The sequence below is a fragment of the Grammomys surdaster genome, unplaced genomic scaffold (assembly GCF_004785775.1).
Source record: "Grammomys surdaster isolate TR1022 unplaced genomic scaffold, NIH_TR_1.0 125688, whole genome shotgun sequence".
Taxonomy (NCBI): Eukaryota; Metazoa; Chordata; class Mammalia; order Rodentia; family Muridae; genus Grammomys; species Grammomys surdaster.
Genome location: NW_021620524.1, coordinates 285,596 through 309,141, shown reverse-complemented (window position 1 = coordinate 309,141; position 23,546 = coordinate 285,596). Strand labels below are relative to the sequence as shown.

Here is a 23,546-nt window from a genome sequence, read left to right as displayed (position 1 = left end):
AAACTTTCACTAGGAGAAAAGTCAAACGGTGTAAGTTATTCTAAATGGTAAAAATATCATCAAATTTATACATTAAAACTCTGGAGCTAGAGGTGGCTTCAGGAAGGTGCTTGCTGCACGCACATACACGAGGACTTCCGTTCATTCTCTAGCACCACTGTAAAGGCTAGGTGTGGCAGGATACACCTGCAGTCCCAGGAGGAGGAGTCAGAAAGCAAGGACCCCTTGGGCTGGCTGGCCTGCTAGTCTTGATGAACCAGGAAGTTCCTGGCTCAGTGAGAGAACCTCTCTTGATGATGAAGCACTAAGAGGGACAGAGCTTCTCCATCAGCACATACGAACACACATACACAAACAGAAGGATATTCAAAATACACAGCACATCACAGGTAGGCCTGCTAGAAGACACTTGGCAAAGGTACAGCGCTAAGGAGGGGGCTTCTACTCCCATAGTGTCTCAGCTTAATGCTGTTCCTGACTGTCCCCAGATGTGGCTGTTGGTCATCTGCTGCTGTATGACATCTCTCTATAGGGGACACAGACACACATCTCAGTTTCTGAGGTGCTAGAACCCAGGCCTAACCCTGCCATGACCTGAAATGAGCTGTCACAGACTGGAAGCCATGGGTTGAAACACAGGCTGAAGTCTGACCTGTGCCTTCCAGCATCTCAACAGCATGGCTCACCACCTACTATCCCCTCCATGACCCAAGAACTGTGGTGGAGAGCTGCAACCGGAGGCTGAGCTGCCTTTGCCGAGGGCCCACCATATCCCTCACTGGTAACAGAGAGGGTGGCACAGCTGTCTTTGGAACTGGTGGCTCCTTGTCCTGGGGCTGCTAATATTCAAGATGGCCATGCCCTCTCACCTGGTAGATATCTGAAAATTCCCATTAGGACTTCGAGAAAAACTACTCACGAACAAAAGGTGTCAAGCAAATCATACGCAACTTACAGTGAGATCTTTAGAAATAAGACTGTCCTGGACCCAAAGCTTGAGCAGAATGGTGGGTGGGAGGAATGACGACGACCCCTGCAGGTTTCAGAGGCCAGTGGTGAGCAGATGCAGTTTGACAGGAGTGACTGATGTACAAGGTCTGCTTAGCTCTGCTGCAGGATGTACCCAGGAGGTTCTTAGTGCAAAGACAGGCCCTTTTACTACAGTGAGGAAGAACTGTGGACAGGAAATAGGGCTACTGACCAGCAGGATTCCACATGGTCAGTGACCTGTAGCAGGTCACACGGGCAAGACACACTGGCCCTCCATAGGCCAATATCCATCCCTTCCAGATGACCTGAGATGGATGCTGTCTGTTAATGAACTTGAGGTTTCTTACAGGGGAGAAATTCCTATGTAGGACATTATACTGCCATCGTAAAATCAGTTAATGTCACCACATTAGAGAGTTCTGGGAATAATATCCAAAGAGCCAAGTCTCCTGAGGGAATCTCTGTCGTAAGTTTGACCTACCAAGGAACAGTGTCCTGAGCAGATAAAGAAAGTCTAGCCTTAGTTCCAGCAAGCTTGCTGTCTGGCCATTTTCAGCTTGGCACAACTGTTGGAGACTGTGAGATTCTTTTTTGCACTGACCACAAATAACCTCAGTTTGCACAGAAACAGAATGCTTGGTACCTATGCTCACAAGATCAAAAGCGGAGAAACCAGATGAACCAAAGGAGGGTCCTGTGGCCCTACTGGTCACCACCAAGCTATTATTATATGTAGTCAAGGCTGTCCTTCGAGTAGCAGGAACCACGGCACCTTGAACATGGTGGCTGGGCTCAGAACAATGGCTTTCGGTATTTAAAGGAAAGAATGAAAACAGCTTTAAAAGGGTGTTACCAGGTGTGCCCACCTCACCACCACCCTGTCCCTAGTACCCACAGGCCACTCCCCAACTGCATCCAGCCCACAGAGCAGCAGCTGTGACCCCATACCTAGTTCGGGGTGTCCTCATGGCCACAAGGTAAGATTTGATTTACCGTAAGGGTATAGGTAGTGGGTTATGTCCTAGTGCCCATGGTCAGGTCTTGTCCTTGGTTTTGCTCATATGACCAGAGTGGGACAGCTGATACCCAGGAGCCCTGCAGCCATAGCCAATACTCACCAGCTTCACGCAGATGACGAAGGGCGACTGGGCAGCTTGGAAATGCAGGATGGGGACCTTTGGCTTAGGTTTTTCCTACAGAGATGGTGCCAGCCATGAGTCACTAGGGCTTCATGCAGAAGAACTCCTTGAGACCTGTGCTAGCCACAGCCTCTGCTCACAGTAGCTGGTGACCAAGTAGCAGATGGGAGTCTTGGGCCAATTGGGATAGGACAGGTGGTTGTACTCCAGGTTCTGGCAGCCCCAGCCACCTGATAGCCACAACATTGGTAGGGCAACATTGAGACCCTGAGTGAAGGAATATGTAGCCATTTCCCCAAGGACAGGGGCAGAGTCCTAAGGGATCATGGAGACTCTTGGGAGCTGAGGGCTACATCTCTTGGGCAGAGCCCAAGTGAGTATAAGGGAAAGCTGGCATGGTATGGAAGCCCCTTCTCTGTAAGGGGCTTTGGAAAGCTGGCATGGTATGGAAGCCCCTTCCTGTAAGGGGCTTTGGCGCTCTGCAGCAGGGCTACACACCTGTGAATCCTCATGGCAATAGAAGCCCTTTCTGATCTTGTTCTCGTCAACGTCGCAGAAGGCCACCACCTGGGGGTGAACACGGGCCAGCAGTTAGATGGGGTGGGGGCTGCAGAATAAAGATATGACAGCATTGGGGGAGGCAGAATAGTGCCCAAAGGGATAAGGAGGAAAGGGTGCTGCTACCTTGTGCCGGCTGGCTGCAGTCAGGCTGCGGTATAACTTGCGCCCCTGTTTGCCTGCATTCCAGATGGTGAAGGACTTCCAGTGAGGTAGGACTTGTTCCTCTAGGAAGTGGACACGGTGAGTCCAGATGGTCATCCTGTAGCCAATACAGAGGGAAGCTAAAGTGGACAGGTGTATGGGCTCCAGTGCCACCTCACCGGTTAGCCCTGAGGACCTACGTGAGTGTCATCCCCTGTTTAGGGCTGGGAGCACACCAAATCTAAACCATAGCCAAGGGAGATCTGGCTCTGTTCATTTGCCACCTCTCATAGCAAAAGGTCACCATGAACCACCATGTAAAACAATGGCCTCTGGGAAACTTTGGGCCACCCATACTGTTCCTGCTTTCAAGGTGGGATGCAGACATGATAGATGGTACCTCTCTCCATAGCTGCCAATTCTAGCACATAGCTCCAGTGTCCAGCAGCTGTGTCCACATGTGTGAGGGTTCATGCAAAGCCAATGGGTGGAATCATGCATCTCTATCATTCTTCACCTGTTTTTGAGGCAGGGTTGAGCTTGAGCTCACCACTTCAGCAAGACTAGCTATAGCTAGCTGACACGCTCCAGGAATCCTCCTGTTGTCCTTCTTGGTGCTAGGATTACAGGCATGTGTTGCCATTCATTTCTAGCTTTTTATGTAGATGCTGGGAATTGAACTTAGGTCCTCGTGTTTCTGCAGCAAGCACTTCACTGACAGAGCCCAAATTCTAGATGTGGAACTAGTCCTTTTGAGTTAGAAAGTGAAAAGGGAGTTGTAGGAGACCCAACAATACAGGTCTGATTTCCCAGCTTAGTCAATATTCAGAAGAAAGGTCTGGGTAAATGTCTTGTTCACATTAGGAAGTAAACTTGCTGCCTCAGGCTGTCCCTTCCCTCAGACAATCCCAAAGATGTCCTTTTCTGAACACAGAGCTGCTCCCAGGCAGCAGGCAGATCTCCAGGGCTTGTTTCTTCTCAGGACCCCTGAGCTCTACTTAACTGCTGGCCCTAATCTCAGGGCCAGGCCTTCCACCCTATCTCTCTGCTCAGACCCTAACCTCCTGGTCCTTTGGGTGGAACCGCCCTTGTATTCGGGGTTGTACCTCTTGTGTCACTACCTACATCAGAGCATGTTTTCCTGTTCAGCACTTTCCTGAGACCTCCCAAGTTAAACATTCTAATTAGGGTTGTGGTGAGCTCAGTCAGTGATTTTGGTAGGGGATTCCCTAGGGGTTCTGGGGAACCACATTAAGTGAGTAGCATTTAATTATGGACCCCAGCCAGTCCTGTCTATGGCTGTAGTACCCCCCCTTCAACGAGAAAGTCACAAACAAGACATACTTCAACTCCATACCATATACCTCATTGCAGCCTTACTATCATCCAAGGAAAGGAAAGACCCTAAGAGTGAGAACCTTGATCTCACAACAAAGGACTCATGCAAGGAGCAGATATTTCACCAATGTCATAAGCCAAGAAAGGCCCTTCTGATTTCTATCCCTCAGCAAACCATGATGAGGACCAGACAGGAGGCAGCAAGGTAGAGTCAAAAGCAAAAAGGCAAGGCTTGTCTTTTGAGGCGTCTGTTCTGGCTAAGTGTGGGTGAGGGTTCTCCACAAAGTGAGTGTGTGAGAAATCCAGGCATGGGCTGCTCAGACCCTATGGTGCACCAGCAGGCAAACCCCCATCCCCATCCTGGCCACAAGGGTCCCCCTTCCCTTCTCCTTCAAGTGCCCTTGAGGAGACCTGCTAGGGTTCATGGCTACATGGCTACAGGCAATGTAGCAGAAGCTACTAGGCTCCTTCTGTCATCTCAGGCTCTTCAAGGATTGCCTGGTCCAGAGAGTTGCTTGACTTTACTGGACCTTTGGAAGACCACCTGAGTGCCTGTCTCCACAGCCTTGGTCACTACAAGATCTGTTTTGTTCAGTGTCTGAGCAAGACATGGTGTACATATGCACATATGTGCATCAAATCCAGTAGTATATTTACACTGCACTTGTGTGGTGTGAGTGCACATGTGCAGGGAGTGCCCATGTGCATTTACACAGGTAAATGCATGTACACAGGTAAGTAAACGTACAACAATAGCTCCTGTTAGAGACTAAGCACAGGTCATGTGTTGGTGACATCATACACACACCATGGCTGGGTCTATTGGGTGTCTCTGTGGAAGAAAAACCTTGTATGATCTCACATATTCAACTATGAAGCTGATTTGCAGGATGGTGGGTTTACCTGTACAGTGAAGTCAATTTGGTTCCCCAAAACTCTGGGCACCCATGATTTTATAAAGGAATTACAAACATGTCCAACCAGGACTGGACTCTAGCCATGTTGAATTTTACTAGGTTGTCTCTAACAGAGGATGCAGGCTGTTATAAAAAGGTAGAAGCATCCTGCACTGGGCTTGCTTCTCCTAGGTGTCTGACTAGAGAACAGGCCATCTGGCACCTAGCATATCCATCTCTTCTTGCTAAGAAACCATCAGTTTAGAGATTAGGATCAATAGCTAAGGGAACTGGTTTTCCTGGACCTGTATGTATGAGCTTCTGGAACGTTCTGGGAAGAAGATGAAACATCACAGACTCAGCACTGCACCAGCTCATAGGAGTCCGGGGGTAAGAGTGGTGGGTGGTGGGGTGGGCCTACTCCCAGAAGGTATGGCCAATAACCAGCAGCATCTGTGATCAGGAAAAAAAAAAAAAAAAACAGGCTGTAAAAACCTTGCTAGGGGAGCACAGGGGACAGCCTGGGTCCTGTCAGGTGCCACAGCAGGAGTATGTCAGTCAGCACAGGCAGTCTCAGGCTGGATGCCAACGATTAGGACACTAGTGGTGTCACCCTTACTTCTAAGATGTATCTTTTTGCTATACATTTATCTGGAGAAAGGGCCTTATCTGGTTCTCCTTAAACCCAGCAACATACTGCCATGGGAACAAGGTCAGAAATGTATTTCTCTACAGACCTCGACTGTGATACTAGGAAGCAAAGAGTTTGTGGAGTACAGGCAGCATATGTACTGCAAAAAGCTAAACAATCATGATCTGTAAGATGGCACATCAGTAAAGGTATACAGGGATGACATGACAAGATACTAGGTTCAGCCACTCACAGGCTTAAGGAACGTTTGGTTTCCTGGAGATGCTATTCTCGTGTCCTTTGGCATATGAAGTACTGCACACATACATAAAGAGAAACGACACAGATTCAGGTCATTTTGAGCTTTAAAAATGAAAGAATCAAAACAATGCCACCTGAGGTTTGGACAAATTCAACTCTTAAGCAAGCCTCAGGTTGTAATTACAGCTTTTATCCTGGGAGGTGCCGCAGCTCACGGCTTAAAGACTTTAATCCGACACAGAAACTTACATTAGATCACTTATTTTTGTGCTGTGGGTGGCAAAGCTTACTGTGCAAACATGAAGGGGTGAGCTCTGTACACACAGGCTGCTCTGTACACACAGGCTGGTCTATTGAGAGACCTAAGTGCCTGCTGGGTGGGCTACAAGTCACCACCCAGGTGGCTTGAGCTTCACAGCCCAGCATGGGAAGGACCCCCCTTACACAAATGACCACATGATCTCAAGGCATCTCACGCTCACGTGGCCTGCAAAACGGTGATGCAAGATTGACGTACAGTGTCTCACCAGCCATTAGAATCGGCACCAGAAACAGCTGCAGCTTGGTGCCCAGACAGCTGCCACGGTGCTTTGTCACACACTCTCCCTCTATCAGAGGACCGTGGGAAGGGGCTCCTTAAACACAAACAGTGCTGTGTTTAAGATTTAATACAGGATGATGTAAACCATACTAGTTGATTTTTTTAAACAGTTGTAGTCTTGCTGTGTATCTGTTTCATGAGCACTGCTGTACCTAGCATCGTGTGAATGCAGCTGGATTGATTAGTGACAAGCATCATCTTCCACTCTTGTACAACTGATGTTCCAAAGCACTGGGCCTGGTTTACCTCCCAATGCCCAGCCTCCTGTTTCCTAAAATGATCTTGATAAGACTGATACAACATCTTCCTTAACCGTGTTATAGGACACCCGAGAAAATCCCCTGGCTTGACTGTCTTTTGTGAATGTTCTTAAATTACTAAATTAAAAATTTGACTTTTTGGTTAAATGTGGGGTGGCTAGTATTGTTAATCCCCTGTTTTATTTTTACATCAATCTTGCTAGTGTTCCAGCTTTTCCTCTTCTATCCCTGGCTTCTCCTCTTTTACCTGGAGTCTATTTTGCTGCTGTTTCAGCAACTCATACAGGTTGTAGCCTATACATTTTTTCTAATTTCTTTTGTGACTTTTCCTTTGGCTACTTTATTTCCACATATTAGATTTTTCAAGATACTGTAATGACTTCTAACTTAATGTTTGGTTGCTGAAGGTAAAACTACCTTTTAGTACTACCATCCCTTATGTTGAAATCCTACCCCAGAGATATTGAGGATGTGAGGCCTTCAACAGATGACACCCCAGGAAGTATGGTGCCTCTCCTGGAATTTGAGAGCACAGTAGGAAGATATCACTTATGATCAACATACAAAGCTTTGAGACACAAATACCTATGGTCACAAGCTACTAGCCTACCATAGTTTGCCATAGGAAACTGGGCAGCAAAGATGTTCATGACATATCCTATACAGTTCCAGCCATTTAAAATCTATTAAGACAGATTCTACAGCTTAGTACAGAACTCTTAGAGCCTTGCTAATCTACAGGGCTTCTGGAATCTTCTCAATCATTCCATACTCCCTATGTGTTTGTTAAGTGTCAAAAAAGACTGATTAGATCTGTACTACATGTGCATTTGTCTGTGGGCTTCACTGTGTTTTGAGATTCTCACTGGCCTTCAGAACTGCCATGTCCTCTGAACATTTTTCCTAGGAGGTGGTCCCATCAGTGTCTGGCTCCTGACAGCAACCCTGCAAGATGCTCCTCCAAAGCTGACGAAGTTCAGATACAAGGAGGGCAAGCTCTGCTGTTCATGAAGCCGAATCTTGTAAATGGTCCAGGTCCAAGTCCAGGGACCCCAGAGTCACTGAGATCCTGGGTGGTAGATGTAAGACACTCAGAAGGGAATTCCCACTCAGATAGTTCTACTCACATCAGGATCATAATCACTGCCACTTCAGAGATGTGAGTACATTACTGTAAATCTATAGTTTGGGCAATAAAGTACCCAGAGGCCATTTCCTCCAGTGCCCACGGGCTACAGAGGGGACAGTCTCCTAGCACAGACACAATTCACTTTACAGTGAGGTGGCCGATATAAGTGTTTCATACAGTACAGACCCTCTTTTACCCCATCCATATCTAACCAGTGGGCTGGGAGGCTGAAGGACAGTTGGCTAGCCAAAGAAAAGTGAAAGGACATCATCAGCTAAGAAGGCATAGCTCAGCCACCAGCTGTGATGACTCCCTTCACCATGAGGCCTGTTCACTTGTCAGAACTCCTCTAGGGTCTCATGGTGAGCCATGCTAGGTTAAAGAAAGTGAGAACAAAGTGGAGAGCAAGCCTTCACCTCACACAATCAGGGAACCTGATGTTTGGCTTTTGCGTTGATGTTTCCTGACCTCTGTGGAACAGGACATCCAGCAGCTCTGAAGGAATTCCTACAAGGGTAACACAATATACTCTGACCCCACCTCAACCTGCTCGGTGGCATGGCCTATATCCTGCCATTATGAGCCCTAACTCCACCAACCCTGGGCCCAGTCTCACCAGTGACTCACAAGTGATCTAGGCCTGGCTTATACCAGCACCTCACTTGTTCTTGGACTGTCCTAGATGTTTCCAGAACTTGGTATGTCCTACTTACTCAAGGACCGAATGTGTGGCTGCATACAGATGGTATCGGTAGAGGAGCAAGCTGTGGTCCACCCGGAAGACGCCGCCACCTTTCCTGAGGTGCTCATAGAAGAATAGCAGATCCTCTGGAACCCCCTGCAAAAGCCAGAGGACAGTGCTCACCAAGCTAGATACTGTCACGGACCATCAGAGGCTATAGAAGGGTGCTTTGCTTAAAGCCAAGTATGGTGGCACTTGTGACCCCAGTATCTAGAAGTAAGAGCTCATAGGATTGCTTGAACCAAGAAGCTAGTGATCGACCTGGACACCACAGCCAGATTTTGCAGAAGAAAATAATCTACTCTGATAGCTAAGGGTGATGTGGGTCACATGAGAGAAATGGAGATTAGTTTTTCTGAGCAGGTAAGAAATGAACTCTAAGCCAGACATGAGGATGAAGCAGAAGGTAGGCTAGTTGAGGGTCTCAAGTCCCAGTTCTGCCTTAAATTCTACTTTGTGAGTCAGAAAAGGTCTTGGGGCAAACTATCAACAGAAAGAACCATGGAAATCAGAGAACACAGTGGCGCCTCAGCTGCATGGTCTTGAAAGTGGAAAGTCCACTAAAGTAGAGAAATAGGGGATGATTAACTGGCTTCCCAGTAGGCTCTTAATGAGATGCTGAACATGGGAGAGGTTGGGTGAGTTCAAATGCAAGGAAGGCTGAGATAAAAGGGAATTAGTGTCACCCACAGGGTAGTCTGTTACAAGTCTGTACTTCATCACCACAGGCAGAAGGGGGCGATGTTGAGCCAAGAACCAGGAAACAAGAGGCATGCTGGGAAAAGGCTGAGGTAATTTCCCAAACCCTGGCCTTAGAGGTGCCCTACAGGCGCCTCCCCAACCTAGGGGAACCCACAAAGACTCCAAATTCTACCGATTTGGCACTTACCTGTCCTCCTTCATCAAATGAGCCCACGTGGGAAAACCAGGCTCGAGAGCAGAACCAGGTAGGCATGATCACTGTGGGGCCGTGGGAGGTGAACACCTAGAAGGAATTAGCACCAGTGATACTGATGGAAAAGAACAGCTCATTATAAACAACCTACAATCTGTTAGAAAGTGACAAGAGTTTATGCTCCTTCTTTTGTGGAAATGAGGATTCAAAGCACTCTATAGAGATTAGCCCATATGACTAATGGGTGGAAATTAACCGAGGCCACTTCTAGGTCCTTACTCTTCATTACGAAGCATAGTAGGAATCCTTCTGTTTACACAAGGCAATGAAACTGTATATGAGAACCAACAGTAAACATATTGTGCTTCTGATTGCAAAAAAGAGAAATCTGAAGTAGCGTGGAAGAAAGCATCAGCGGAACACAGCTCCCAGAATACCAGAACTGACTCAAGACAGAAAGCCTGAGCCATTTATAATGAGGTTGAAACTTGAGCCTGCCCACAGAGAAGCCCAGGCCAGGTGGCTCTCCAGTATATACTGACAAATGCTTAAAGAACAGACACCATCTTCACAAACTCCTCCAAAAACAGTTGAGCAGAGAAGTCTTTCTAAATCATTGGCTATCAAAGCCAGAGGAAAAAAACGTCACAAGAAAGCAGTGTTCCTTACGAACAGATCCATCATAATGCTAGTGAACTGAGTTTAGTTGTCACAGAAGAGGACCATACCGTATGAGCAGGTGGCATTTACCCTGGGATAACTGCACCAGAAACTGATTGAGGACAAGAACCTAAGTAGACACTGTTGTGTTTGGCAAAACAGTGTCCTGCTAAGGACAGCCTTGGGCTGTCAGGAGGACTGGCTGAAATAATCTGCAGCAAGTGTGGTGAGCACAGCACTCAGTTGAGCCCTGAGCCGCCACTGCTCATAACTTTTGGGTTTGCTATGCACTTGGAACATAACCATGCTTTTCCATACGCTGCTCCACCTTCTCAGTAGCTAATTCCCGTGCATCCCTTAAACCGGCCCCCATGTTTATAGTTCCCTGGGACATACTCCCTAGGGCTTTCTGTCACTGTACTCATTACACTGACATGACATCACCTGTTTATGATTTGCTTTGACTATACGTAGTCTGGGCCCAGCCTCAGCTGATTCCAGGACAAAAGAATACCAGGGAGGAGCAGCCCGATCTTGTTGGACACAGTTAACACACACCTGTAATCTAAGCACTTGTGAGGTTCAGTGGCATGCCATGCACACACACAGACACACACAGACACACACACACACACGAACAAATGAATAAATAATAAAAAGAAAATTTTAAAAATTGGGCTCAATATATAAAGGTCTTTGCTACCAAGCCTGAAGACTTGAGTCCAGTCTCTGAAAATCGACATGGTAGGAGAAAACAGTCTCTCCCAAGCTGCCCTTTGACCTCCACATGTGGATAATGGCAGGAGCATGTTCACACAGAATCAATCAATCAATCAATCAATCAAATCAATGTTTAAACAATTTCAAAACCACACCTTTGTAATCTCAGCCCCAGGGAGGCTACTGCTAGAAGATCAGGGGTTTAAGGCCAACCTGGGCTACATGGTGCTCTACCTCAAAATAAAGTAGTAAAAGTCAGCTCAAAGGAGACAGCAGTGAGGGGACTGGGGCATCTCTAAGACAGGACTGCCCTGGATGGAGGAAAAGGCCACAGTCCTTTCAAGGAAGATACTTGCACTGCCTACTTCAGAAATCTGCTCTGATATTAGTCCACTTTCTCTACATCCTCCCCTGTACAGCAGCAAGGGTCTAGGAGTGTCTTTTGGCATGATGACCACCTCACCGTCACAACACTCAAACAAATCTCTGTAGTGGTAGTGTCCGCCAGAGTGGTGAGGGTGACTAGGATCCAGGCTATGGTGGCTAAGCAGGCCTGATGTCAGCAGTGACCACCTTTCCTAGTTAGGATTTCTATTGCACCGGGGCAGTGGTGGCACATGCCTTTAATCCCAGCATTTAGGAGGCAGAGGCAGGTGGATTTCTGAGTTCAAGGCCAGCATGGTCTATAGAGTGAGTTTCAGGACAGCCAGGGTTGTACAGAGAAACCCTGTCTCGAAAAACAAAAACAAACCAAAAAAAAAAAAAGGATTTCTATTGCTGTGAAGAGATACCATGACCTCTTATAAAGGAAAAACGGGCTGGCTTACAGTTTCAGAGGTTTAGTCCACTATCATCCTGGCAGGAATCATGGTGGTGTGTAGGCAAACATGGTGCTGGTGAAGGAGCTAAGACTTCTACATCCAGATCAGCCGGCATGAGGATGTCACTGTGAAGCCACTAGGCCTGGTTTTGAGCTTCTGGGACCTCAAAGCCCACCTGTGTCCTCCAACAAAGCCGCATCTACTCCAACAAGGCCACAACTCTTAGAAGCACCACTCCTTATTGATCTTTGGAGGGCATTTTTATTTAAACCATCACAATACCACACTACATCCCATAATACAGAGATCCTCGCTAGTCTAGTTCCCACCTCTCTGAAGGCTGGTTCAGTCCCTGCTGGAGTGACAGCCTTCAGCTTTGTTCCAAAGAAATGGATGTCAAAAAAATAAAAAGAGGTATATTGTCTTTTTTCTTTCTTTCTTTTTTTTTGGGGGGTGGGGGGGTTGAACCAAAGACTTCAATTTCTTTCCATCCATCACCCCAAAAGGAAGAGAATTAAGTTCGTCATGTCAACATCATTGTTGTAAAAGACTTCTTCCCTCAGTGCCTTCAGAATCAGGTCCTACGTAAGACTCTTAGTCCCTAAGACAGTCTTCATGTTGGAAGAGGAAGGATTTCTTCCAGGATTTCTTCAAGAGCTTACGTACCTGGTAGTTCTGGTACCTCCACTCACACTGAGATGCCACATGTGGGAATGCTTAAACAAGGTAGGTCTATGTGCTCCAAAACTGAGCCACAGACACTAGGGCCCTGAGAACGCCAAAAGCATCCATCTTCAGACTTCTGGATTCAATCTATAAGTAGAGTTTCTGGATTCAATCTGTAACCTAAAGCCTCAGCCTCTGTCTCTTTATATCCCCCCCCTTTTTTCTTTCGAGACAGGGTCTCACTATGTAGCTTTGGCTGGCCTCACTATATAGATCAGGCTGCTCTCAAATCCACAGAGATCCACTTGCCCTTGCCACCAAGATGCTAAAACTAAAGGTGTGCCCCAGCTCTACTTTTTAAAAAATAAAATTATTTTTTGTGTATGAGTATTTTGCCTGTATATATATATATATATACCATGTTCATGTCTTCTACCCACAAGGGGCAGAAGAGGGCATCAGATGGACAGGAACTGGAGTTACAGGTGGTTGTGAGTCATCCTATGGGTACTGGGAATTAAACCTGGGTCCTCTGCAAGAACAAGTGTGCTTAACCACTCTGCCAACTCTCTAGCACCTATGTCCACTTCTTGACCGTGACTTACTGTCTACATCTTCATCTGAAGGCTGCTAGCAAAATACTGGCTTCTAGGCAGTTAGGATGAGGGTCTTAAAGCCCACACCCACAGTGACACACCTACTCCAACAAGGCCACACCTTCTGATAGTATCACTCCCTGGGCTGAGCATATACAAACCATCATATTTACCATGGTTTGGAGTCCTGAATGTTTTAGGGGTGTCTTTTAAGGATAGGATAATATTGGTTGCAAACAGGAATAGCCTAACTTCTTCATTACTTATTTACATCCCTTGTCTTTCTCTTGCTTTATTGCTCCTTAGACTTTCAAGCACTTCCCTGAAAAAGAATACAGTGGATACCTTTGTTTTGCGGTTAATTTTAGAAATGTTTTCAGTTTTCCCTACTCAGTATCTATGACACACAGCCTTTACTACATTGAGATGTGTTCCTTTTGTCCCTAGTTTCTTTGTGGCTCTTATCCTGAAGAGATGTTGAACTTGGTCAAGTCTGAATGAAGTTGAGCACAGTAGTACATCGGTCTGTAAAATTATGCACTCACATTCCTGACCACACAGAAATCACCACACATACTTTAAAGACACATACACACACACACACACACACACACACACACACGTCAGGTACAGACCACATGTGGACACATGCACGGGACAGCTGAAGGGTAGTAAACTTGGTAATACAGGATGAACCAAGTCAGAGAAATCAACAGGGCTCTGGAGATTTATTTATCCTGGGTAAGTGGGAAGCTCCAGTGACTCTGTCCCTTCAAGCAAGTGCTAACCTGAGACCTTGTTTCTGCTTGGCATTCTTTTTTTTTTTTTTTAATTTATTTTATTGGATGTTTTATTTACATTTCATATGTTGTCCCCTTGTTTGGTTTTTGACAAGACAGAGTTTGTCAGGCTTCAAATGCTTTAGAAACTTGCTAGTTATTGGTTTTATCATCTGTAAAACTGCCATTTATTTATTCTGGGACTAATCCTATGTTTTCACCTGTCATGGTGTGAAATGGCAGTGGGCAGTAAACTGGGTCCCCAAAAGGGCTGCAGGTGATTCTCTCTGAGCACACGTATCTCCCTTTACCTCGGACCTTAATGGGATAAAAAACAACCCTGTCTGATCATTCACTCTCACCACAACAGTGACCCTACTCGAGCAAGAAAGCTTGAGAGGACCAGAGGCCTTGACCAACTGACTCAGGAGCATGGATTTCCTCAGGAGACAGAGATTGTTAGGCCTGTGACTCACTATGAGAAGCCCAGAGTTGCCCTAGAAGAAATCCAACCTTTGGAAGCTCTAAGGATGCTATAAAGCAAGTTATCCGTGCTAGTGAGCAAGGGGTGGGTGTTAGGCACCTGGTCACATCATAACCTCTTTTCTACCTCTGCTACCTTGGGGACACAGGAAGAATAGTGGACACAGACAAACCTTCCCCAGTGCAGAGGCTCTCCACTTTCCCCAGTCCCCAAGGAAGGCATCAGGATACCTGGCCTGGGTGGGTACTTGAGGATCTCACAAGGCTCCTTCCTCACAGGGAGATAAAGAGAAGAAAGACACCCTGCAGGACACAATAGAATTGTGGTGCCTTCCTCAGGGTCCTGAAACACTTGGACCAGCTCTGCTGACTACAAGGGATCACAATAACCAGGAAGGGACTCCCGTGTTCCCTAGCACAGGCAGATCTTTGAAATGCAGTGTTCGGAATGTTTATAACATATTGGTGCGTACATGTACACACACACACACTATCCAAGTTAAGAGGCTTCTGCCTCAAAGACTACACTCAGCCTGAAAAGACAACCCTCAGCGTAAGAGACAGATCCTAATGTTGACAAAGCTCCTACCAATCTACAACAAAACCCTAACAGCTTCAATTAATACAGGCAAAAAATGTGATCAGTCATTTCTCCACAGAAGATACAGGAACAGCTGCTCAGCTTGGCTTGGCACCAGAGAAATGTGAGTTAAACCCCTGAGAGATGCACCTTATCTCCAGCAGGATAGTGGTGTCAAAGCCCCCCAAAATCACAGACACTGATAAAAGCTGTGGAGAAATCAAAATGCCCCCCCCCCCCCGGAACTGCGGGGGGGGGGGGCACAGATGCTGTGAAAAATAGTTCAAGAGTTCCTCAAAAAAATTAAAAATAGAATTACAGTATGATCTGGCAATTCCATCTTGTGGGTGTGCACCTGAGAACTGAAAGTGGGCCTGAAAAGATGACTGTAAACTCACACTTGTAGCAGCCAGAAGGAGACAGACATGGATAAGCATGTGGCCCAAGCATGTCATAGAGCCTGACTGAGCCCCAAAGACTCAGTTCTGCTCAGTTCTGCTAGCTGCTGTGACATGGAAGGCCCTATAGACACTATCAATACCCTTTTGGGTATTGAGATTCCAAATCTCACTATCAGATGAACTGAAAACTAAATACTTAGGCTTCTGTCAGCTCTTAACATCTCAAATTCTGACTGAAAGGATCTAGGAGAGTTGGTGGTGCCGGGTGGTTGTTCACTCGGACATGTGGGTCCCAGTTTACTCCAACTGGAGCTCAGATTTAGTCACCAGGTCACACTGAGCAAGAAAAGACAGCGTAGATGCTGGTAACCCATCCGTGAACAGTTTTAAATGTTAGACAAACTGACAGTGGCTTAAATACAGTGGCATGTCACCTGTGAACACAAGTCACCTGGACTAAGAGTCTCCCAAGGGTTCAGGAAGTGCCTGGTTGCGAGAGGTTCCTTCTCACCACACTCAGGTACAGAGAAACCACTCTCAAACATTATGGTAGCAAACCTTGCCAGGCTGCCATGTTTTAGTCCTCTGTGGATGTCTTGTGTCTCATGATAACATACACATGAACATCATGCCAATATGCTGAGTTCCAAGGACAGGGTCACTGCACCACTGAGGTCAACATGAGCATAGGAACATATTTCCAAAGAACTGGTTTTCCCCTGAAGATTCCACATATGGGTGGCTCAGTTCAAAAATTTAAAGTTATCCCTGTCCATTATTCTTACATGACCAAGAGCAGATTAACACATTTCCTGGCTTACAAAAAAAGTCTTTTAAAAATTTAAGAAACTGGGCTGGAGAGATGGCTCAGCGGTTAAGAGCACTGATTGCTCTTCCAGAGGTCCTGAGTTCAAATCCCAGCAACCACATGGTGGCTCCCAACCATCTGTAATGAGATTGGATGCCCTCTTCTGGTGTGTCCGAAGACAGCAACAGTGTACTCATAAATAAAATAAATAATAAAAAAAAAAATTTAAGAAACTAATGATGGAAAAAAGGTTCTGACCATTCGAATGAGAAATGAGAGAGTCTGGCTTGCCTATGGTAGATAGGTGTCACCGGACCAGGCGTGATAGGACCTGTGGTGGGGGCAGGGCCCTGCTTACACCCTAAAGCTGAGATACAAATATTTCCTTTTCTCCCAACTCAGGGCTCATGAACTTGTCGGGAGCCAAACCCAGGAAATTACCTGCTGTTCTGGGAAACCTAGTCTCAGGTCCCAAGAACTTAAAGAACGTCTGGCATTTCCTAGGAGCTGGTTACGACAGTGGGATGGTCTAGGGCAATAAGGATATGACAGTGGGATGGTCTAGGGCAATAAGGATATGACAGTGGGATGGTCTAGGGCAATAAGCATTCAATAGTGGGATAGCCCTAAGCAATGACCCTCACCCAAACTTCCTGGTTTGCTGTGTCTTTATAACCTGCACCCGAAATTAAAGTTTCAGAGCTTGATCAGAACTCCATCCAGACTTGGCTCTCATTTGTGTCTCTTGTCCCTTCATTCTTTCATCCCTTTCCTAAGGTCTCATCAAATCCCCGTGGGCCAGGGCATGAACTTAGAATGGAGTCAAGCTCAGCAGCCCCATTACTTGAAGGCAGCCACTGTCACTAGCTTCTCACCTAGTAAGTAGCTGGTGCCAGCTTTTGGGTACAAGCTAACTAGTTGGTCACTGGCATTTCTCTCTAGGACAGTGGTCTCAGGCTACATGAATGTACAGCTCTAGTGTCTACCTGTAAATGTACAGATTCCTGAGGGCTATCCCACTGCATCCAGCCACTCTGCAAATGCTAAGGATAATATCTCTATCCCCGAGACAGGAGGGAAAGAGAAACATAAACACTTCATTATAGAGAACCATTTCTGACCACATATTACTGCAAGGACAGACAAATAGTCTGTCTTAGTTAGGGTTTTATGGCAGCTCTTATAAAGAAAACACTTGTTTTCAATTAACTGGCTTACAGTTCAGAGGTTTCGTCTGTTATCATTATAGTAGGAAGCACAGTGGCCAGCAGGCAGACATTGTGCTGGAGAGGCAGCTGAGAGTTCTATACCTTGATCCATAGACAGCAGAAGGAGACTGACGTGTGCCACACTGGGCATTGCTTGAGCATAGGAGACCTCAAAGCCCACCCCAACAGTAACACACCTCCTCCAACAAGGCCACACCTCCTAATAGTGCCACTCCCTGTGGACCAAGGATTCAAACGTAAGTCTACAGTGGCCATACCTGTCAAACCACCACACAGTCCAAAGTGTCATTCTGTCTCCTACCTTTTCAGTGTCATCCAAACACATCAAAGAACTAAGATGCTTCATGGAACAAGAGAAAGTGTTTCCACTGTCAGGCATTGTGGAAAGCAGCAAGGGAGCTCCTCAAAAGGACTCAGAATTGCCAGCTCATCCAACAATACCATCCCTGCTACAAATGTAAGAGAACTGAGCAGAAAGACTCGGAGGCTGCACGCCAGCCACTGACAGTAGCGTCACTCACAATCGCCTGGTAAAAGGACCTGCTATCTACCAAAATATGGATAGAACACATGATGGACTGTTTTGCAGCTATAAAATGGAATAAGGCTCTGTACTTTCCCTAAAGTAAATAAACTCTGAAAACATTACATTTAGTGAAATGAGTTTAAAATTTCAAAGAAAAGAGGTTCTTAGGAAATAATTTCTTTTATTGTTGTCAGGAAACTTATATTAAGTTACAGATAATCCTATTGGGCCCTTAAGAGCCAAGTGACCACATCAGAAGCAGCAAGGACTGAAGAGCATCAGAAATGTTGGGTTGCAGCCTCTCTTAGGTAGCCTCAGCTGACACACGAATAGCACATCCTCATGCACCTCACTCTACAAGCTGACAGAGGTAGAAACCACTGTTAATGTAACTTTATGTAGATGACAGAGAGTAAGCAAAATAAAGCAGAAAAAAGCACTTATCTCTAAAGAACCTCACAGAAGTAACTCCAGAGAGAACAAGTGCCCACAGTGAAGACTTAAAGTGTCGAGTCTTAGCTCCTGGAGTTGATAACTTGGGGAGCAGGTAATAAATATGGGGACACCATCCAGTTGTGTTTAGGCTCAAACTGCACAAAGTTCATCTATAGAGGCCTTAGGATATCCCACAAGGCCCAGGCTGAGGAGATGTCTCAGGATTGATGTTGGAGCTCAAGTCAGGAAGGTAGAGTGAGAGGCTTTAGGCCTATACTTGTGCTCACATGAGGTTAGGTAATGGCAGACATGGAGACAGAGTACTGATGTTTGAGAGCTAAATAAGGACAGAAGAGGACCCATAAGGCAAGTGCTGCAAACTGGGTGGCTGCGGCCTCCCAGACTTAAGAGGAAACACATCTGACCCAGCTTAACATCTTACATTTGGGTACAACATGAAAATAAACAGGCAGAATGGGGAGTACAGACAGGTAAGAGAAAGGAAAGGGGACAGGGAAGCAGAAGCCACAGATAGGAGGGGGACACATAAGAGGCGGGAGCATGACAAGTGCAAAGGATGTGAACGGACAGAGAGAAGGCTGTGGACACTCAGAGTGGCCTTAGACATGCGAGAGGGGTTTAAACAAGTAGGAGCGAGGGGCACAGACAGACAGAATGAGGGCGGTGGACATGGAGCAAAGAAGGTGGAAGGTCAGGGGGAAAGGCACAGACAGGAAGAGAGTAGAGCACTGTGAGGGGAGTCAACAACCAAAGGGAAGGGCGAAGACTGTGAGGTCTCACACAGTGAGACTAAGGAGCACAGCTATGGGGAGGAGGCACTAATGGCCTCCCTAACGACCCCTAGCTTCCTTGGTTACCTTTGTCACCTCCTTCATGCCAGGGTGAGAAATCAGATAATCCATTTTCTAGAACTGTTAGGTTTTGCCATCAATGGTAAGTACACTTGGCCAAGCTCGTTTTACGGTATAAAAGTATAAAAGTTCAAAAATCAATTTGAGTGCCTTGAGATGTATACCCAATGAAGTGAAACCAGTATCAGAACCTACAGGCCTCAAACGTCCCCAGTAAAAATCTGCTGTTCTGTTTTATCACAAAGAATATGAGGAGGGGAGGAGCTACCCAACTGGAATGAATGTTTTCACAAATACTACATACTTTACAAACAAAAGCAAAACAAAAGACGTAGACTTGAACTTGGTGTCTCAGGAACAGAAGTTAAGTTAAAGGAAGAAGATGAAGTACTGATTGAAACTTATAAACTTCACTAGCTATACCTTACCAGGGTGGAATACGAATTTTTCTTGGAGATAAAGAACAAAGTCTATATGCAGCTATTTCTAGATTCCGTGGTTGATTCTTATTTCTAAATTCTAACTTATGAAACTCCTCTGAAAATGGGAAGCATCAGCAGTTACCTCCTTCGAAATATTCAGCGTCTGATGCTGACTTATTAGAATTAGGTTGAAACGACTGAGCTATGACTGAAAGCATACATACTGCAGGCCAGTTCTTACTGTCTCACTAGAATCAAGAAGCTTAAAATGAAAATGAGGTGTACAAGTCTCAGCCGCTGGAGGATCAGCAAGAGGCCTCAGTGGCCTCTCACTTCTACAGATAATAGGGTCCCTGGGTCACCACAACCTACAGTATGGGGACCGCATACAATGCCTTCTAAGTCAGTGGTAATTTTTCCTTTATTTAATTTTGTTAAAGGTCTTCAAATGAACAGATTGCAGAGTGGTCAGCCATGAAAAGACCTAGGCCTAGTAGTGAAACTCTCAAATTTACAACCGATAAAACTGAGCCCTTGAAAGCTCCTTAAGGTGTCTCTGACCCTTGACTTAAGAATATAGAAATTCTTGAATCCTGACTTTACAACAGGGATGTTGTCCTTGAGCCCTGGCCTCAAAGAAGGGATATCTCCAGACTGCTATCAAGGCTGACTGCATATAAAGCAGCACCTCTGTCATGTCCACTGTCTATGCCTGGTACCGTGTTTAATGTTGTGGCCCTAAAACACATTTTCATCTTCCCCTTCTAGACTTCTAGACCTGGAGCCTGGCAGTGAGGTACAACAGTTCAAAGCAATGACAAGAGAAGTCCAGGTCAAGTGTCACATGATACACAGTTGAAGCAGATGTAGAATGCACAGGGTGGGGAGGGCCAGACAGCAGAACAGACCCTTCCCCCACAGGAGAGGGCTAGAACAAGCAGAAGATCTGGAAGGAGGTAGGAAGCTGCTGACTAAGGGCACCAACATTCCGGGAGGGCTGTTGAAACACAGAAGTGATCCCCGTGGTGGAAAAGCTAACCGCAAGCCAATATCAACCCTGATTCACTGAAAGCTTAGTCACATGGGCATTCAGCCACATATTCTCTATTAGAGCTGAAGACTCAGGTCCTACCAGCAAAGACGGAAATACGAGGGACAGAGATTGTAGCAGGAGTGTTAGAACCCCAGAGAGAGAAGGGTACACACACCATTATCACAGTAACTCTATACATATTAGAGCATCTGAATCCTTAAGAAGAAAAGACAGACATTCCTCCAGTGATATATAAAGTAATGGTGTGGGAGGGAGGCCCAGGCATGGTGTCTCAGTAACACAGTGTGCTGAGGAAGCCTGGGACCATTCGTGACATGACCTTGTTCTTTGTAGGTCTGTATATTCAACATTTCCCAACTTTTTTAGAAAATAAAAGTTTAGAGAAGACATGCTCTATAAACAGGAGAAATCAACAGAAGAGTCTGTAATGGTCTTCCCAGTTGTCCCTCCAGCACCTCCTAACTCACTGACTACATTTATCCCTGTAATTAACAGTTATAAGAAGGTCAGGCCAGGTGGGACAGGGAAGAGCCATGACAACCAGGCCCTCCCTTCTATTAAATTGACTTTGAACCTAAAGAAATGTCACTCAGTGGGGAAGGGGTAAAGCAGAGATCCCTAGCAGTCACCACTTATGCCATACTTATATCTGAGGCATTTGCTACTGGAGTCCCTGAGCTCAGTTTGGGAGTTGCATGTGACCAAAGAGAAAGAGCCCAGACATGCTGTTGCCATACCTTGAGACTCTTGCTACATACGCCATCCCAAGGCCTTGCCCATCTGGGATCCTACAAGGTAGATAGGCACCCACACTATACTCTTGCAAACCAGGTCCAAGGCCTGTTCTCCTTCCCATACTCTTGGAAGAACCAGGGATGTCTCTCATAAACAGCTTGGACTCTCAGAAAATAGCAGGTGGCCCCACTATTCTTCCACTACCACAGAAGTATCAAAAAGGATCTTTCCATTCATGGTTGGCCGCAGGAAGCACTAAGACAACAAGTGTTGGCCTCTGAAGGCTTCTGGGAAGTACCCAGACCTCCTCAATTTACTTTAGCACTAACATCAGCTGAGCAGCCCATTTTCAGGAGCCTGGTCCACTGAGGCCTCAAGAAGCAGCTGGACAGACCTTTCTGGACAGATCAGCCCCAAAGTCACTACACAACCTTAATTTACAGAAGGAGGCATGGGCCTTATGACCCTAAACATTCACTCTATCCTCACAAACACAACTGTGTTGTTGTCTTTCCCAAAACTCTGGTATGGGGACTGAGTTCCTTCTGTCTCTTAGGGTCTCCTTTATAGCTCTTCAGGACATGGACCTGTAACCGGAATCTTATATCCTCCTTCATCCTAACTAGCTTTCCAATTTTATGAGGTGTCCTCCAATAAATTTCTGGTAAATGTTTTGTGAATATTTGAATCCTGAGAAAAGGTCCGAATACACATTCACACACACTCAACACTGACAGACACAGAATCCTTTATTTTATAGCTCCTGTGGTGGGAGTGGTAGTATACACCTTCAAGCTCAGAACTCAGAAGGCAGAGACGGGTGGATCTCTGTGAGTTTGAGGACTGCCTGGTCTATGTGGCAGGTTCCAGGCAGCCAGGGCTAGATTCTGAGCATAATACCGAAGATAATGTCCAATATTGACTTGACCCATCAAAGCTCAAAACAATATGGGTATGCCCCAACTAGACACTGTCTAGTCAAGAGCATACAGATGAGTGAAGATACAAAGACCACACCCTGACAGAATGTGCCAAGAAGTTGGACACGGTCCCAGGGAGCTGTAACCCAAAGCAGGTGAGTCTGTAAAAGGTCACTCAGTGACTGTTACCTGTGTCAGCAGCTGATCAGAAGTCAACTGGTTGATCCAACGTGTGTATCTCTCTGTGGAGTCTGGGGGATCTCTCCTCACTTGGCATCCTATGATCTGTGGAAAACAACAAATACATTTTAAGGCTTTGTAAGTATTGTATGAAATCCATGGATTGGGGGCTGATTTAAGCAAAAATCCCGGGCATCAAGGGCAAGAGAGAACAGGATGGAAGTCCCACGTGAGGTCTACGCCTGTTACTGGCTTCTATGCCTCCCTATCACGTTCCCTCTAGAACCAAAAGCCAAAGCGAGCTCTTTCTGCCTTAGGTAGCCTAGGCCATGGTCACGGCAATAGAAGTGACTAACACCCTTGGTGACGGTACGCTTGGGTTGAAGTGTAGACTTCACACAAGGAACAAGAATCTGTGAGGCGGCAGTTGGGTGGAAATTCTTGCACCACTAGGAGGACAAAGGTCAGTGAAATCCTACTTAGGGGCTCTCGCCATACTGTGTGCGCAAGAGTAGATGAGACTTTACCCAGAAGTGAGGCTCCTGATTTGCTAGACAGGCTAAATGGTTAGACTATTACACCTAGGAGTAAAGCTTTCAGTTTACTGGGTAGACAGGGTTTGGTGAGACTGTCCTTGGGATGAGGTTCCTGCCTTACAAAAAGGATGAAGGTCAGTGAGACTTCGTAAGGGGGAAGAAAAGGATTAATGAGATTCTCCTTAAGGGTGACCTCTCACCTTACAAGTAGATAAAAGTCGGTAAGTCAGTAAGACCATTTAGCTAGTGGTGACACTTCCGCCTCACACAATAAATGAGGGTTTATAAAAGTATAGCTGTAGGGAAGCTCCTGTCTCATTCAGTAGGTAAGAGTTCAAGGGTGTGGACCTGAAAGGACAGGAGGTGAGAGGAAAGCTCTGCCGTCTTTGAAACCCTTTCCTGAACTGTGACACGATGAGAAATCGTACTCTGTACAGAGAAACTCTAGGAGCAGAGGTTGGTGGCTCCTCAACTCTTCTACACTTAAGAGCTTGTGACTCGTGTTCTTGTGCCTGTTTCTACCACTGAGCCCTCAGGAC

At 46.1% G+C, this 23,546-nt stretch overlaps 1 protein-coding gene across 5 annotated transcripts in view; it reads right to left on the bottom strand.

The window, feature by feature from the left end:
* The window catches only part of B3gntl1 (UDP-GlcNAc:betaGal beta-1,3-N-acetylglucosaminyltransferase like 1), a 53,925-nt gene that overhangs the window by 5,203 nt on the left and 25,176 nt on the right, over positions 1 to 23,546 (bottom strand). For 2 of the 5 annotated variants that reach the window (XM_028787878.1, XM_028787877.1), the window contains exons 6-11: positions 22,481 to 22,576; positions 9,579 to 9,674; positions 8,661 to 8,785; positions 2,814 to 2,949; positions 2,628 to 2,696; positions 2,109 to 2,183 (exon numbers count right to left, since the gene is read on the bottom strand). In XM_028787878.1, coding sequence (XP_028643711.1) covers positions 2,109 to 2,183; positions 2,628 to 2,696; positions 2,814 to 2,949; positions 8,661 to 8,785; positions 9,579 to 9,674; positions 22,481 to 22,576 — 597 coding nt within the window. Of the gene's footprint in view, positions 1 to 704; positions 1,175 to 2,108; positions 2,184 to 2,627; positions 2,697 to 2,813; positions 2,950 to 8,660; positions 8,786 to 9,578; positions 9,675 to 22,480; positions 22,577 to 23,546 lie in introns of those variants that run through there. The other 3 variants (XR_003713966.1, XM_028787876.1, XM_028787880.1) reach the window with 3 other exon arrangements.